The sequence below is a fragment of the Aquarana catesbeiana genome, linkage group LG13 (assembly GCF_042186555.1).
Source record: "Aquarana catesbeiana isolate 2022-GZ linkage group LG13, ASM4218655v1, whole genome shotgun sequence".
Taxonomy (NCBI): Eukaryota; Metazoa; Chordata; class Amphibia; order Anura; family Ranidae; genus Aquarana; species Aquarana catesbeiana.
Window position 1 is genome coordinate 217694251 of NC_133336.1, and position 16164 is coordinate 217710414.

A 16164-nucleotide genomic window follows, 5' to 3' on the forward strand; every position below is an offset into this window, starting at 1 on the left:
GAGCTCCTCTCACTTCTCCTGTCCGCCATGTTTTCCAGATGTCTTCATGACTCAGTTTGCTGCTCTGCAGACGTCGCGGTCGGTTCGCACCCGCCGGCTGGCTGCAGCGGAGGAGAACATCGAGGTGGCACGGGCCGCCCGCCTGGCACAGATCTTCAAGGAGATCTGCGATGGAATCGTCTGCTGTAAAGGTGACTTCCTTCTCGATAATCAACGTCCCTCACATTTCACCTACGCAGGAAATCCAGGCTAACTGCAGACATGAGAAACCTGCCAGGCACCTCTGCCAGACACCACAGCCTGGTCCTGGGCCTTCACTGATGGCTTCAGTATAGCTTGATCCAGAACCTGCTCCAAGCCTGGGATTTGTAGATCCAGAACCTGCTCCAAGCCTGGGATTTGTAGATCCTGAACCTGCTCCAAGCCTGGAATTTGTAGATCCAGAACCCGCCCCCAGCCTGTGATTTGATAAATCCAGAACCTGCCCCCAGCCTGGGATTTGATAGATCCTGAACCTGCTCCAAGCCTGGAATTTGTAGATCCAGAACCCGCCCCCAGCCTGTGATTTGATAGATCCGGAACCCTCCCCCAGCCTGTGATTTGATAGATCCGGAACCCTCCCCCAGCCTGTGATTTGATAGATCCAGAACCCGCCCCCAGCCTGTGATTTGATAGATCCAGAACCCGCCCCCAGCCTGGGATTTGATAGATCCAGAACCCGCCCCCAGCCTGGGATTTGATGGATCTGGAACCCGCCCCCAGCCTGTGATTTGATAGATCCGGAACCCGCCCCCAGCCTGGGATTTGATAGATCCGGAACCCGCCCCCAGCCTGGGATTTGATAGATCCGGAACCCGCCCCCAGCCTGGGATTTGATGGATCCGGAACCCGCCCCCAGCCTGGGATTTGATGGATCCAGAACCCGCCCCCAGCCTGGGATTTGATGGATCCAGAACCCGCCCCCAGCCTGGGATTTGATGGATCCAGAACCCGCCCCCAGCCTGGGATTTGATGGATCCAGAACCCGCCCCCAGCCTGGGATTTGATGGATCCAGAACCCTCCCCCAGCCTGGGATTTGATGGATCCAGAACCCGCCCCCAGCCTGGGATTTGATGGATCCAGAACCCGCCCCCAGCCTGGGATTTGATGGATCCAGAACCCTCCCCCAGCCTGGGATTTGATGGATCCAGAACCCGCCCCCAGCCTGGGATTTGATAGATCCAGAACCCTCCCCCAGCCTGGGATTTGATGGATCCAGAACCCGCCCCCAGCCTGGGATTTGAAATGTCCCACATTTTTCATGTTACAACCAATAAACATAAATGTATTTTATTGGGATTTTATGTGATAGACCAACACAAAGTGTCACATAATTGTGAAGAGGAAGGAAAATGATAAATGATACAAATAAATATGTGAAAAGTGGGGGGGACATTTGTATTCAGCCCCCTTTACTCTGATAACTAAAATCTAGAGGAACCAATTGTCTTCAGAAGTCACCTAATTAGTAAATAGAGTCCACCTGTGTGTCATTTAATCTCAGTATAAATACAGCTGTTCTGTGAAGCCCTCAGAGGTTTGTTAGAGAACCATAGTGAACAAACAGCATCATGAAGGCCAAGGAACACACCAGACAGGTCAGGGATAAAGTTGTGGAGAAGTATAAAGCAGGGTTAGGGTATAAAGAAATCTCCCAAGCTTTGAACATCTCACGGAGCTCTGTTCAATCCATCATCGGAAAATGGAAAGAGTATGGCACAACTGCAAACCTACCAAGACATGGCCGTCCACCTAAACTGACCGGCCGGGCAAGGAGAGCATTCATCAGAGAAGAGCCAAGAGGTCCATGGTAACTGGAGGAGCTGCAGAGATCCACAGCTCAGGTGGGAGAATCTGTCCACAGGACAACTATTAGTCGTGTTCTCCACAAATCTGCCCTTTATGGAAGAGTGACAAGAAGAAAGACATTGGTGAAAGAAAGTCATAAGAAGTCCTGTTTGTAGTTTGTGAGAAGCCATGTGGAGGACACAGCAAACATGTGGAAGAAGGTGATCTGGTCAGAGGAGACCAAAATTCAACTTTATGGCCTAAAAGTAAAACTCTATGTGTGGGGGAAACTAACACTGCACATCACCCTGAACACACCATCCCCACCGTGAAACATGGTGGTGGCAGCATCATGTGGTGGGGATGGTTTTCTTCAGCAGGGACAGGGAAGCTGGTCAGAGTTGATGGGAAGATGGATGGAGACAAATACAGGACAATCTTAGAAGAAAACCTGTTATGCCCCGTACACACGGTCGGATTTTCCGATGGAAAATGTCCGATCGGAGCGTGTTGTCGGAAATTCCGACCGTGTGTGGGCTCCATCGGACATTTTCCATCGGATTTTCCGACACACAAAGTTTGAGAGCAGGATATAAAATTTTCCGACAACAAAATCCGTTGTCGGAAATTCCGATCGTGTGTACACAAATCCGACGCACAAAGTGCCACGCATGCTCAGAATAAATAAAGAGATGAAAGCTATTGGCCACTGCCCCGTTTATAGTCCCGACGTACGTGTTTTACGTCACCGCGTTCAGAACGATCAGATTTTCCGACAACTTTGTGTGACCGTGTGTATGCAAGACAAGTTTGAGCCAACATCCGTCGGAAAAAATCCCAGGATTGTGTGTACGGGGCATTAGAGTCTACAAAAGACTTGAGACTGGGGCGGAGGTTCACCTTCCAGCAGGACAACGACCCGAAACATCCAGCCAGAGCTACAATGGAATGGTTTAGATCAAAGCATATTCATGTGTTAGAATGGCCCAGTCACAGTCCAGACCTAAATCACATTGAGAATCTGTGGTAAGACTTGAAAATTGCTGTTCACAGACGCTCTCCATCCAATCTGACAGAGCTTGAGATATTTTACAAAGAAGAATGGGCAGAAATGTCCTCTCTAGATGTGCAAAGCTGGTAGAGACACCCCCAAAAAGACTTGTAGAGAAAGGGGGTTCTACAAAGTATTGACTCCGGGGGGCGCCATACAAATGCCCCTCCCCCACACACTTTTCACATATTTATTTGTATCATTTATCATTTTCCTTCCACTTCACAATTATGTGACACTTTGTGTTGGTCTATCACATAAAATCCCAATAAAATACATTTATGGTTTTGGGTGTAACAAAATGTGGGAAATTACAAGGGGTATGAATACTTTTTCCAGGCACTGTATTTCGTATATAACACAGATGTCCTTCCCCTTCAGATTCCATGAACAGGACCCTGGCAGCCCCCCTGATCAGTCTTCCACCCAAGAAAAAGTAAGTACTATTACGAGAAAGTGGGGGGTCCCCCTAGATTTGAGGTCACTCTGTACACGTGGGGGGATGGGGTCACTCTGTAGAATGTTGGGGTCACGTCTCCTCTTTGTCCCCCCAGGAACCCGTATTACTATGAGAAGGTGGGGGACCCCCTGGACTTGGGGTCACTCTGTACACAGTGGGGGATGGGGTCACTCTGTACCTGGTGGGGGGATGGGGTCACTCTGTACACCTGGGGGGATGGGGTCACTCTGTACACGTGGGGGGATGGGGTCACTCTGTACACGGTGGGGGGATGAGGTCACTCTGTAGAATGTTGGGGTCACGTCTCCTCTTTGCCCCCCCAGGAACCCGTATTACTATGAGAAGGTGGGGGACCCCCTGGATTTGGGGTCGCTCTGTACACGTGGGGGGATGGGGTCACTCTGTACACGGTGGGGGGATGGGGTCACTCTGTACACGGTGGGGGGATGGGGTCACTCTGTAGAATGTTGGGGTCACGTCTCTTCTTTGCCCCCCCAGGAACCCGTATTACTATGAGAAGGTGGGGGACCCCCTGGATTTGGGGTCACTCTGTACACGTGGGGGGATGGGGTCACTCTGTACACGGTGGGGGGATGGGGTCACTCTGTAGAATATTGGGGTCACGTCTCTTCTTTGCCCCCCCAGGAACCCGTATTACTATGAGAAGGTGGGGGGATGGGGTCACTCTGTACACGGTGGGGGGGATGGGGTCACTCTGTAGAATGTTGGGGTCACGTCTCTTCTTTGCCCCCCCAGGAACCCGTATTACTATGAGAAGGTGGGGGACCCCCTGGATTTGGGGTCACTCTGTACACGGTGGGGGGATGGGGTCACTCTGTACACGGTGGGGGGATGGGGTCACTCTGTACACGGTGGGGGGATGGGGTCACTCTGTACACGGTGGGGGATTGGGGTCACTCTGTAGAATGTTGGGGTCACGTCTCTTCTTTGCCCCCCCAGGAACCCGTATTACTATGAGAAGGTGGGGGACCCCCTGGATTTGGGGTCGCTCTGTACACGGTGGGGGGATGGGGTCACTCTGTACACGGTGGGGGGATGGGGTCACTCTGTAGAATGTTGGGGTCACGTCTCTTCTTTGCCCCCCCAGGAACCCGTATTACTATGAGAAGGTGGGGGACCCCCTAGATTTGGGGTCACTCTGTACACGTGGGGGGATGGGGTCACTCTGTACACGGTGGGGGGATGGGGTCACTCTGTAGAATGTTGGGGTCACGTCTCTTCTTTGCCCCCCCAGGAACCCGTATTACTATGAGAAGGTGGGGGACCCCCTGGATTTGGGGTCGCTCTGTACACGTGGGGGGATGGGGTCACTCTGTACACGGTGGGGGGATGGGGTCACTCTGTACACGGTGGGGGGATGGGGTCACTCTGTAGAATATTGGGGTCACGTCTCTTCTTTGCCCCCCCAGGAACCCGTATTACTATGAGAAGGTGGGGGGATGGGGTCACTCTGTACACGGTGGGGGGATGGGGTCACTCTGTACACGGTGGGGGGGATGGGGTCACTCTGTAGAATGTTGGGGTCACGTCTCCTCTTTGCCCCCCCAGGAACCCGTATTACTATGAGAAGGTGGGGGGATGGGGTCACTCTGTACACGGTGGGGGGATGGGGTCACTCTGTAGAATATTGGGGTCACGTCTCCTCTTTGCCCCCCCAGGAACCCATATTACTATGAGAAGGTGGGGGGATGGGGTCACTCTGTACACGGTGGGGGGGATGGGGTCACTCTGTAGAATGTTGGGGTCACGTCTCCTCTTTGCCCCCCCAGGAACCCGTATTACTATGAGAAGGTGGGGGGATGGGGTCACTCTGTACACGGTGGGGGGATGGGGTCACTCTGTACACGGTGGGGGGGATGGGGTCACTCTGTACACGGTGGGGGGGATGGGGTCACTCTGTAGAATATTAGGGTCACGTCTCTTCTTTGCCCCCCCAGGAACCCGTATTACTATGAGAAGGTGGGGGACCCCCTGGACTTGCTGACCATTGAGAAGCAGATTCTTAGCGGTCATTATAAGACGGTGGAGGCGTTTGATACGGACATGTTGAAGGTTTTCCGCAATGCTGAGGTAAGCACCTCCCTCACCTCCATTATCTCCATAGAATGACCGAGTCGGGAAATCACCGCTCTGCTTCCCTTCCAGAAATACCACGGGAGGAAGTCCGCTATTGGCCGGGATGTGTGCCGGCTGAGGAAGGCGTATTACAGCGCGCGGCACGAGTCCTCGGCACAGATCGATGAAATCATGGGGGAGACGGCGAGCGAGGCGGACAGCTCTGAGACCTCCTTGTGTGATAAAGATGGCGGACATGAGAAGGAGGATGACATCATTCGCTGTATCTGCGGCCTCTACAAGGACGAGGGGCTGATGATTCAGTGCGAGAAATGTATGGTGAGTGGTCACCGATGGGGGGGTCTCATTGTTGGAGAGTCTCGTTGTTGGAGGGGATCTCATTGTTGGGGGTTTTCATTGTTGGGGTCTCGTTGGGGGGGGGGTCTCGTTGTTGGAGTCTCGTTGGGGGGATCTCATTGTTGGGGGGTCTCAATGTTGGGGGAGGGGTCCCATTGTTTCGGAGTCTCGTTGTTGGAGAGTCTCATTGTTGGGGGGGGTCTCATTGTTGAGGGATGTCATGGTTGGGGGGTCTCATTGTTGGGAGTCTCATTGGGGAGGTCTCATTGTTGGGGGGTCTCAATGTTGGGGGGGGTCTCATTGTTTGGGAGTCTCGTTGTTGGAGAGTCTCATTGGGGGGGTTTTCATTGTTGGGGTCTCATTGTTGGGGGGTCTCAATGTTGGGGGAGGGGTCCCATTGTTTCGGAGTCTCGTTGTTGGAGAGTCTCATTGGGGGGGGGTCTCGGGGAGTCTCGGGGGTCTCATTGTTGAGGGATGTCATGGTTGGGGGGTCTCATTGTTGGGAGTCTCGTTGGGGAGGTCTCATTGTTGGGGGGTCTCAATGTTGGGGGGGGTCTCATTGTTTGGGAGTCTCGTTGTTGGAGAGTCTCATTGGGGGGGGGTCTCGGGGAGTCTCGGGGGTCTCATTGTTGAGGGATGTCATGGTTGGGGGGTCTCATTGTTGGGAGTCTCGTTGGGGAGGTCTCATTGTTGGGGGGTCTCAATGTTGGGGGGGGTCTCATTGTTTGGGAGTCTCGTTGTTGGAGAGTCTCATTGGGGGGGGGGGTCTCGGGGAGTCTGGGGGGTCTCATTGTTGAGGGATGTCATGGTTGGGGGGTCTCATTGTTGGGAGTCTCGTTGGGGAGGTCTCATTGTTGGGGGGTCTCAATGTTGGGGGGGGGGGTCTCATTGTTTGGGAGTCTCGTTGTTGGAGAGTCTCATTGTTGGGGGGGTCTCGTTGGGGGATTTCATTGTTGGGGGGGTTTCATTGTTGGGGGGTCTCGTTGTTTCATTGTTGGGGGGTCTCATTGTTGAGGGATCTCATTGGTGGGGGTCTCACTTTGTACCACCCCCTGACATTGGTGTGTGGCGTCCCCACAGGTCTGGCAGCACTGTGACTGTATGGGGATGACGTCAGACGTGGAACATTACCTGTGTGAGCAGTGTGACCCGCGGCCGGTGGATCGGGTAAGGAGGGTCGGGTTTTTTATTTTATTGGGGGAGCTCACACCATGTGCAGGGAGTGACCCCGGAATGTTCTATTGCAGGAAGTTCCCATGATCCCGTGTCCTCACTACGCCCAGCCGGGATTCATCTATTTCATCTGCCTCCTGCGGGACGATCTGCTCCTCCGACAAGGTACGCCGCCTCCCAAGAGTCCGGGGCCTCTGCACACCGTCCTGCAGACACGGGGGGGGGGGGGGGGGTTGGGGACGACCTCTGCAGACTATTGCCACATCGTCCTCTGACCAGCAAAGATCACTGTGTAGCGGGCATTTCAGGATCACAGCAAAGCTTCCTCTTCCCCACCAACTTATTGGTCCACCTTGGTGAGATCAGGATCCCTCAGACCAACCAGAGTAGTGCCATCTTCCCCGCCACCTGCAGTGAGGGCAGCCCTAAGTATTGGCTCTGGGTGGCCATAGAGGGGCAGTATAAACCTGTTCGAAACCTCCACCCCACCAGACCAGTTTAGTGCCGGTTCCCACCAGCTGGCACGGCTGAGGAGGGCCACATGCTTCCTAGGTCACCCCTGTCCTGATTAGAAAGATGGGGGGGCATAGGTGGTCACCCCTTGAGGTAAGAGGAATGCTGTCAGTCTGACTGGACGATGAAGCTGGGGTAACCTTAAAGTGCAACTTCACCCAAAAGGGGAAGTTCCGCTTGTTTGCCCCTCCCCCCCTTTCACTGCTACATTTGACACTTTGGGTACCCTCTCCCACTTCTGGTCAGATGTGCCGCATTGTCCTCTCCTTCCCCCGCAGCCTCCTGGAACACATCGTAGGTCCCAGAGGACTGCGGGACCATTCACAAAGCATGGCGCTGCTCGCGCATGCACAATAGGAAACCCAGAAGGCCTCGCTGCCTGTGTCCCTTACTTAAGATGGCGTCACCCACACCCGATTGAAGAATTGGCTCGGGTGAGGACGTCGCTGGATCCCCGGACAGGTAAGTGTCTTTATATTAAAAGTCAGCAGCTGCAGGATTTGTACCGGATTTGTAGCTGCTGGCTTTTAGTTTTTTCCGGGGAGCCCGGAGTTCCTCTTTAAGTGAAGACCATCGGAAGGGCCGAGATTTGGGCAGCTGAAGCTTAGATCCAAATTCCAACTTTTCCTGTAAAAAGTCAAGCATGCCCCCCCCCCCCCCCCAACCACCTACCACGGCCCTTCCTCCCTAATGGGCCTTCGTTGTGATTGATGACCTCAGGAGGCCACAGGTAGGTTCAGAAGGGGGCGGGGCCAAGCTTGCCTTGTAGACGGGAAAAGAAGATTTGCTCATAACTGCAGCTCCACATATCATTGTATGAGATTTGATGGTTTTAAAGAAATCCGTTTGCTTCTTCAGGACGATATGACCGGGTCTCTTGACAGACCTTCTCCCACACGTGTATACTTACCTCACCTTGCCAAATCCCCGCTGACTTTCCACCCTTCCCCCCCCAGTGTTTGGGCCTGGCGATTGGCTGCACCCTGGGGGGGGGGGGTGGGGGGGGTGGTAAAGTGGGTCACCTGATCCCCAAACCTTGCATGTAGCCGGTAATCCGAGGGGCCCCGATGGGCAGAGCGGTACGCGGAAAGGGGGGCGGGGTGTTATTTCACACGGATCTGACACATCTCCTCCATTATGTTTGTCTTCCCAGGAGACTGCGTGTATCTCATGAGGGACAGCCGGCGGACGCCAGACGGACAGCCGGTGAGACAATCCTACCGGCTCTTATCTCACATCAACCGCGATAAACTCGACATCTTCCGTATAGAGAAGCTGTGGAAGAACGAGAAGTAAGTCTGCTGTCCTGTGATCTGCCTGGGGGAGGGGCGCCTGGTCTTATAGATTACATTCCTGCTCCATTGAGGGACACGGGAACTTACATTCTATCCGGTTTTACCACCAGTATTGGCAAATGGCCAGCCCCAGGATAACCCCGCCCTTACCCAGCATGCTTTAGTGTTTTACTGGTGTCCTAGGAGATGGGGAAAGTCTAACCAATGTTTGCTCGCCTTGTTTCTTCAATCATCCTTGGATTCCATTGACTTAAATCACAATTCCTCATTACATCGCTGCTTGGGCTGGTCTCCAGGCCGGTCTTTCCTAAGCCTTACTTTGGAGGCCATAGCTGGACTGGAGGCCTATGAGGCCATGCTGGATTGTGACTTCTGGGCCCCGGGCTCTGCATTGTACAGACCTGAGTGTAGGGACAAAAGTTATCTGCATTGACATTGCCTGGTCTCTGAAGACTCACTCTGGTGAGGAAGGCTAAAGCACTTGGAGCATTATTTGCACCACTGGGCATTACCGCTTAGGGACTTAGGGACTGTCCTCATCAGCTGGGTGGAGTCTGATGTGTGGACCATCTCACCGTAGAGGAGGCGCCATCTCACCGAGGGTAGAGGAGGCGCCATCTCACCGAGGGTAGAGGAGGCGCCATCTCACCGAAGGTAGAGGAGGCGCCATCTCACCGAGGGTAGAGGAGGCGCCATCTCACCGAGGGTAGAGGAGGCGCCATCTCACCGAGGGTAGGAGGCGCCATCTCACCGAGGGTAGAGGAGGCGCCATCTCACCGAGGGTAGAGGAGGCGCCATCTCACCGAGGGTAGAGGAGGCACCATCTCACCGAGGGTAGAGGAGGCGCCATCTTACCGAGGGTAGAAGAGGCGCCATCTCATTGAGCGTTGAGGAGGCGCCATCTCACCAAGGGTAGAAGAGGCGCCATCTTACCGAGGGTAGAAGAGGCGCCATCTCATTGAGCGTAGGGGAGGCGCCATCTCATTGAGCGTAGGGGAGGCGCCATCTCATTGAGCGTAGGGGAGGCGCCATCTCATTGAGCGTAGGGGAGGCGCCATCTCATTGAGCGTTGAGGAGGCGCCATCTCATTGAGCGTAGGGGAGGCGCCATCTCATTGAGCGCAGGGGAGGCGCCATCTCATTGAGCGCAGGGGAGGCGCCATCTCATTGAGCGCAGGGGAGGCGCCATCTCATTGAGCGTAGGGGAGGCGCCATCTCATTGAGCGTAGGGGAGGCGCCATCTCATTGAGCGTAGGGGAGGCGCCATCTCATTGAGCGTAGGGGAGGCGCCATCTCATTGAGCGTAGGGGAGGCGCCATCTCATTGAGCGTAGGGGAGGCGCCATCTCATTGAGCGTAGGGGAGGCGCCATCTCGCCAATCGTAAAAGAGGCGCCATCTCACTGCTGCTCCTGCTTTGAAAAGCATCACTTTGAATTCCATCTCTAGTCTGTTCCTGCTGCCCCCCTACCTTACCTGATCACCTCCATCCCCCCAACACTTATCTGTACCAGCAGGCTGGGTTTGGGATCATCTGAAGCCTTGTCCCGCACTCAGTGACATCACTGAAAGGCAGACACCACATTTCTGCACATAGGGGACAGTCCCGCTGCTATAGGTGACCCCAACCGACTCTCCTGACTGTTTCGGGGGTCTCTAACCTCCGAGGAAGCAGACACCTGGATTAAAATGACTTTGTAGTTATGGGGTCTTCATGATCGGAGTCACTTCATCTCCAGCTGAGTGAAGCCCATCTACCTTCCCAGTGGTTAGGAGACTTTACCACCACCTAAGACTATCTGGCCATTTTCTCCAAATACTGACCATGAAGGCTCTAGTAGCCACCAAGCACCATTTTCTGCACATTCTACCTCCGACCCTCCAGAGCCCTGAGAACAGGCCAGGCCACCGGAGGCTGTGCCCATCTCAGATTCAGGGTCCCTCTAGAATTGCAGCCTCCTGCCAGCGCCTCTGATTCGCAGGGCCTCATTTCAGTCCTTATGGAGTCAGTGTATATGACGCGGCATGTGCTGTCTTCTCCAGCCATGGCTTTCTTAGAGCTCCTGCAGCTACAAAGACCTTTCCACTACCCCAGCCCTCTGAGGTGTTCCTCTGTGCAGATGAAAACACCCTGAAGGGGCCCCACCTGAGAGAGTGCCGCAATGGTTCCCCATTGTGAGGAAGTTTGGTAAACTAGTCTATACTCTACTCCACCTAGATAGGTAGAGAGTGTACTTACCTTTTTAAGAATTCTGCTAACAAGGCCGTTGGAGTTCTTCTGGCAGGTTCTGCCCTTGTCCTATACTGGCTCCAGCCTTAGTCGTCAATCCGCAGCAGAATAGGTTACATGCCTGAAAAACGATATTTCCACTGCAAGCGTAGACCCTTGGAACAAATGTAATTTGCAATGTCCTCTGTGAGCTCCCGAACTTCTCCTTTCCCCTTGTGTAGAAGGAGCAGTGTACGTTAGTTGCAGTCATGTGCTCTGCTCTATGAACACTACACATCTCATAGTCCATCTCAGGAGCAACCAAGAGAGTTTGGCTACATTAGTACATACAGTGGGACCATGGAGAACGAACATAGTCACCCTCTAACAGGAAGTCAGATTACAGCGGCAAGGAAGTGGGAGATTTTGGGGAGACTGAGAGCAGTAGAAGGGACTCTGTAGTTTTGGATGTATCACATTAGGTCCCACATGGGTCAGCTGTCCATACAGATGCGCAGAGCTCTCTGGTTATCATGCTGGAACACTGAAACCAAGATCTGATTGGCTTGGCCTTCAAGGGGCATCTTCTCTTTGGTTCTACATCTGATACTGATCATGGATTCCAGTCCATACTACTTCAATGTAAGATCTATAGGTAGGGGTCAGTTCAGCCCCATCCATGTACATCTGCAGTAGGTGTCTCAGGTCCCTGGAGCCCAGCCCCCAAGCAGCCCATTAGGCTTGTAGTCAGACGCAGGCTAAGCCTTTTGGCAAACTTTCATTATGAAGGTGTGTCCCCATTTCTACAGGTGAGGGGCTGTTTGTGCATCTGTGCTCATAGGGTATCTCCTGGCCTCTGCTACCCGCTTCAGTTGTTCCCTGCTCTTCCCTATGGTACCTCACTGATTATGACACCTGCCCTTGTCCACTTGGGCTCCTCTCACCCATTGACCCCTTGCGGCAGTCCCAGTGTCAGTTCGTCTTCTGGAGTTGGGCTCCACCCAGGCCAGTACTCTCCCCCTTCAGAAAACTGCTCTTCCCTATAGCTTCTTAGACCCTTGGTTTTGCTGGATACCCCCCCCCCCCCCCAGTGTCCTCCATCTCCAGAGGTATCCTCTGACCTAAACTAGGACCAACATTGACTTTTCCTCCTCTGGAGAGAGATGCACATCCACAGTGTTGCTCACACACAACAGATACCTCCCAGAGTATTGACTTCTGTGTAACCCAGTGCCTATACTGGCATCCCTATAGTGGAACACTCGGAGGACCACCAATACAGAGAGATGGTGTTGTGGATCCTAGTAGACTCTCAGTGGAAAGGCTTGCTCCTGTCATCATTCTGTATTCCCTTAGAGGGGTCTTCCTTTCTCCTATCTCTTCCTAATCCATGTCAGCCCTATTCTCTGCTGTTCTGGGTTCAATTCCTGACGTGTCCGTTGTGTGTGTCTTCATGAACCAGGGAGTCCCTTGTGTGTTTCCTCAGATAAGGCGTCTTCTCCCGTTCAGAGGTTTCCTCCTGGTGGGCAATCATTTTCGAGGCTGCTTTCTGGTACTCCAGAGCAGGTGGTGCCCTCTGCGCTTGGGACCCCACTCTGGAGAGATTTCCTGGGTTTCACTGTGTTGGACACCCACCAAGAAGGAGTGGGAGTACATTCTACATCAGGAAAGGTGGCCTGGCATCTGTGCTGGAAGATACCATGAGTCATAGTCTCACTGCAGGGAAAATTAGGGACCTCTAGTCATGAAGGAGAGCCCACACCCTTTGGTGCACCTATGGCCTTGCGAGTAAAGGTTGTCATTGGAGACCCCAGCTTATCATTTAGCTATTGACATGCAGAATATTCTATCCCCCTTCCACAGATATCTTGGCACTAGGACAGGACTTGACCTGGGGGATCAGAAGTATTCCTAAACCTGTGGCTAGATATCAGGATGGTCAGTATTGGCCTTCAACTGGATTACTCTGCATTAACCTCAGTAGTACTTCCGGGCTTTGGAAAGGGTGCGTTGTCGTCATTCTTGGGTCTCCATTACATTTTCTGCCCCCCTTGAGGGTTGCTTATTATCTCTTCAATCTTGTTGACTTCTTGTGATCACATTTTTGAGTTTCTTCTCAGAGTAGTGAGTGAAATTCCACTCCTATGAGGCTGTTGAGGTTCATATAAAAATACACAAGTCCATCCATTTCAGCCAACAGAAAATATTTGTCAGGGCTGAGCTCAGCCCTTCCATCCTCTGAGCTGGCTGCTCAGCTGTCGGCTAATTGCCAGCTCCTATCTCTCCACAGTGACTCACCTGCTGATGATATCCTGCTCATCAGTCCTGCCTACTTAAGCTGTCCAGCCCAGATGATCTCTGCCTTCACCTTGGTCAACATCACAGAGACTAACTCCTGCATTCCTGTTAAAGACTTGACTGGCTGACATTTATTCTGGCTCCAGATCCTGCTTGCTGTTCCACTACGCTGATCTCTGGCTTCCTGACTTTCTGGCTTGTCAGACTATCCGTTCCGGTTACCGAACTTTGGCTATGTTTTGACTATGTTTGTTCTATTTACTTTTATTATTAAACAAGTGTGATTTAACTATACTTCTGTCTCGGTCTGAGTCATGGTTTCTGACAATATTATATTATATGAAAAAACTGAATAAAGAAAGAAAATATAATAACCCCAACTCTGATTCCAGGGTTTCCCTGACAAGTCTTGTTTAGCAAGGGATCTCAGGTCCTTCCCTTTTAGAGCTTATGTTTGTTTTTTGTTTTTCACCAGGACCTACTTTTTGTTTAGTTCCTTCCAAGGACTTGGCCCTTTTTCTTGTTGACCTCATCATGTTGTGGGAAAACTTTGACCTGCCTGTTTTTGGTGGGTTCTGATTCATGGTGGGATCCCTCTCTGTGGATCTATTCCCCCTTGGCAGTGTTCTTCGCTGGTCGTGTCCAGGGGTTCGGCCTCATCCGGTTCAGATTTGGGCTTTGGTCCCCAGTCCTTTCTGGGCCTGTTAGTCATTGTTGTCCATCCCTCAGTTGGACTACTTTTGGGCATCCAGACTGGATCTGAATTCCTGTGTCCATCAATGGACCAGAAAAAAAGTTTATTGTACTTACTGTAAGTTCCTTTTCTTGGAGACATTTGAGGGACTCAGATCCCTCCCCCTCTCTGTGTGATTTCATGCTGTTGGTAATGCTTGCTACAAACTGAGGCATGCTGGGGGGAGGAAGCATTTTCCTGGGGCTGGCCTACATATTTTCAGTTTACCAATCCCCCTGTAGACGACAGTATAACCCAACAGTATCTGAATTCCCGTGTCCTTCAATGGACTCTTAAGCAAAGGACTTCCCATTATCTCCCTATATCTGCATCATGGTTCTTCTTCTTCTTCCTCCACAGGGGTGAACGATTCGCCTTTGGTCATCACTATTTTCGGCCCCACGAGACGCACCACGCGCCATCACGCAAGTTTTACCACAATGAGCTTTTCCGCATGCCGCTGTATGAGATCATCCCGCTGGAGGCCGTGGTGGGAACATGCTGCGTGCTGGACCTGTATACGTACTGCAAAGGTGAGTGTCTCCCCATGGGGGAGTCCTTCGCTGCGTCTGATGTACGGGACGCACAGGACATGGTTTCTGTGACACCCTCTGTGTCTTCTCCGCAGGCCGGCCAAAGGGAGTGAAGGAGCAAGACGTTTATATCTGTGACTACCGGCTCGACAAATCTGCGCACTTATTCTACAAAATTCACCGGAACCGCTACCCGGTCTGCACTAAGAGCTACGCCTTCGACCACTTCTCCAAGAAGATGGCCCCAAAAAGAGACTTCTCTGTAAGTAGCGCCTATGCTGTGACACCGGGGGGGGGGGGGGGGGGGGGGGGGGGGGGGGGGTTGGGGACAGAACTCCAGGCTAAACATCGGATGGAGTGGGGAAGGGTTTTTATGTCGTCTCGGGGAGACTTAGAAAAATGAGAAACAGATGCAGTGTTCACAACTGGGAACCACTTGTGAATCAAAGATGGAATCCAAAAACAAGTGGCTCAAATGTCCTCCAGCCATCGATAGTAGTCAAAAAGGAAAGAGAGAACCGGCAAACCCGGAATCCATAGGAATATCTTTATTGCTTACATGATGTAGAGTATAAAATGGGCTAACGCATTTCGGCAAGTAGCCTTGATCACAGCTGTGATCAAGGAAACTTGCCGAAATGCGTTAGCACTTTTGTATACTCTACATCATGTAAGCAATAAAGATATTCCTATGGATTCCGGGTTTGCCGGTTCTCTCTTTCCTTTTGGACTACTTTTGGGGAGAGTTCCCCTCACTTCCTGCCAGGACAGGAAATTAAGGATAGAACTTCATACAATGGGACCTCCTGTCCTGGTGACACCCTCATTTCTTGTAAGGGTTTCACAGGGACAGGAGGAAGTAGAAACCTGACAAGAGCTCTGACTCTTCCCCGCGCCATCCGAAGAAATTGAAGATTTTGGTATGGAATGGGGTGGGGCCCCGTGACTCCTGCATTGTAAACCTCCTCCATCTTGTTTTACAGCCTCACTATGTGCCAGATAATTACAAGAGGAACGGCGGCAGGTGAGCACGCTCTCCTCACTGATCTGCACTCATGTTCTCATCCTGCTCATACATCCCTTTACCAGACCCCGCGTTGTGTGCCGTTTTATCAATAGGTCATCATGGAAGTCCGAACGGCCCAAACCACCCAACGCGGATCTCCAGCAGGAGGACCCCATGCCCTTAATGGAAGATCTGATGGTGAACCATGACCCGACAGTACAGGAGGACTCGGAGGTGGGCTCCACGCAGCTGGAGAGTGGAGATAGCGCCACAGTGGAGAGTGAAAGCCCCCCGCTACGTCTCTGCTCCCTCGAGAGACAGCAAGCCAAAAGAGACAAGCTCAACCGGATCCTCCTCCACCTGCTGGACAAACTACCGAGCAAGAACGGTGAGTGCCAGCAACCAATCAGAGGCCACTTCTCACCTGACCCAATATAAGTGATGTCATCAACACCGTGCACCAAGTCACCGGGGCATGTGCAGGTTGTATGAAAACTCTGCCCTCAGCCTGAGCTCCTCCCAAGCCACGCCCCCTGAAGCACGACAGGAGCTCAGGCTGAGGCCGCCCTTCACTTTCACTGTAGATCGGGCTGTCGGGAGGGAGGAGTTTCCATGCAACTTGCACAGGTTAATTC

At 52.6% G+C, this 16164-nt stretch overlaps 1 protein-coding gene across 2 annotated transcripts in view; it reads left to right on the forward strand.

The window, feature by feature from the left end:
* ASH1L (ASH1 like histone lysine methyltransferase) overlaps window positions 1-16164 on the forward strand; it is a 120933-nt gene that overhangs the window by 102732 nt on the left and 2037 nt on the right. For both annotated transcript variants that reach the window (XM_073608816.1, XM_073608817.1), the window contains exons 17-27: window positions 39-191; window positions 3261-3315; window positions 5298-5430; window positions 5506-5754; window positions 6853-6939; window positions 7020-7110; window positions 8612-8750; window positions 14351-14523; window positions 14619-14785; window positions 15507-15547; window positions 15643-15917. In XM_073608816.1, the coding sequence (XP_073464917.1) occupies window positions 39-191; window positions 3261-3315; window positions 5298-5430; window positions 5506-5754; window positions 6853-6939; window positions 7020-7110; window positions 8612-8750; window positions 14351-14523; window positions 14619-14785; window positions 15507-15547; window positions 15643-15917 (1563 nt within the window). The remainder of the gene's footprint in view (window positions 1-38; window positions 192-3260; window positions 3316-5297; window positions 5431-5505; window positions 5755-6852; window positions 6940-7019; window positions 7111-8611; window positions 8751-14350; window positions 14524-14618; window positions 14786-15506; window positions 15548-15642; window positions 15918-16164) is intronic.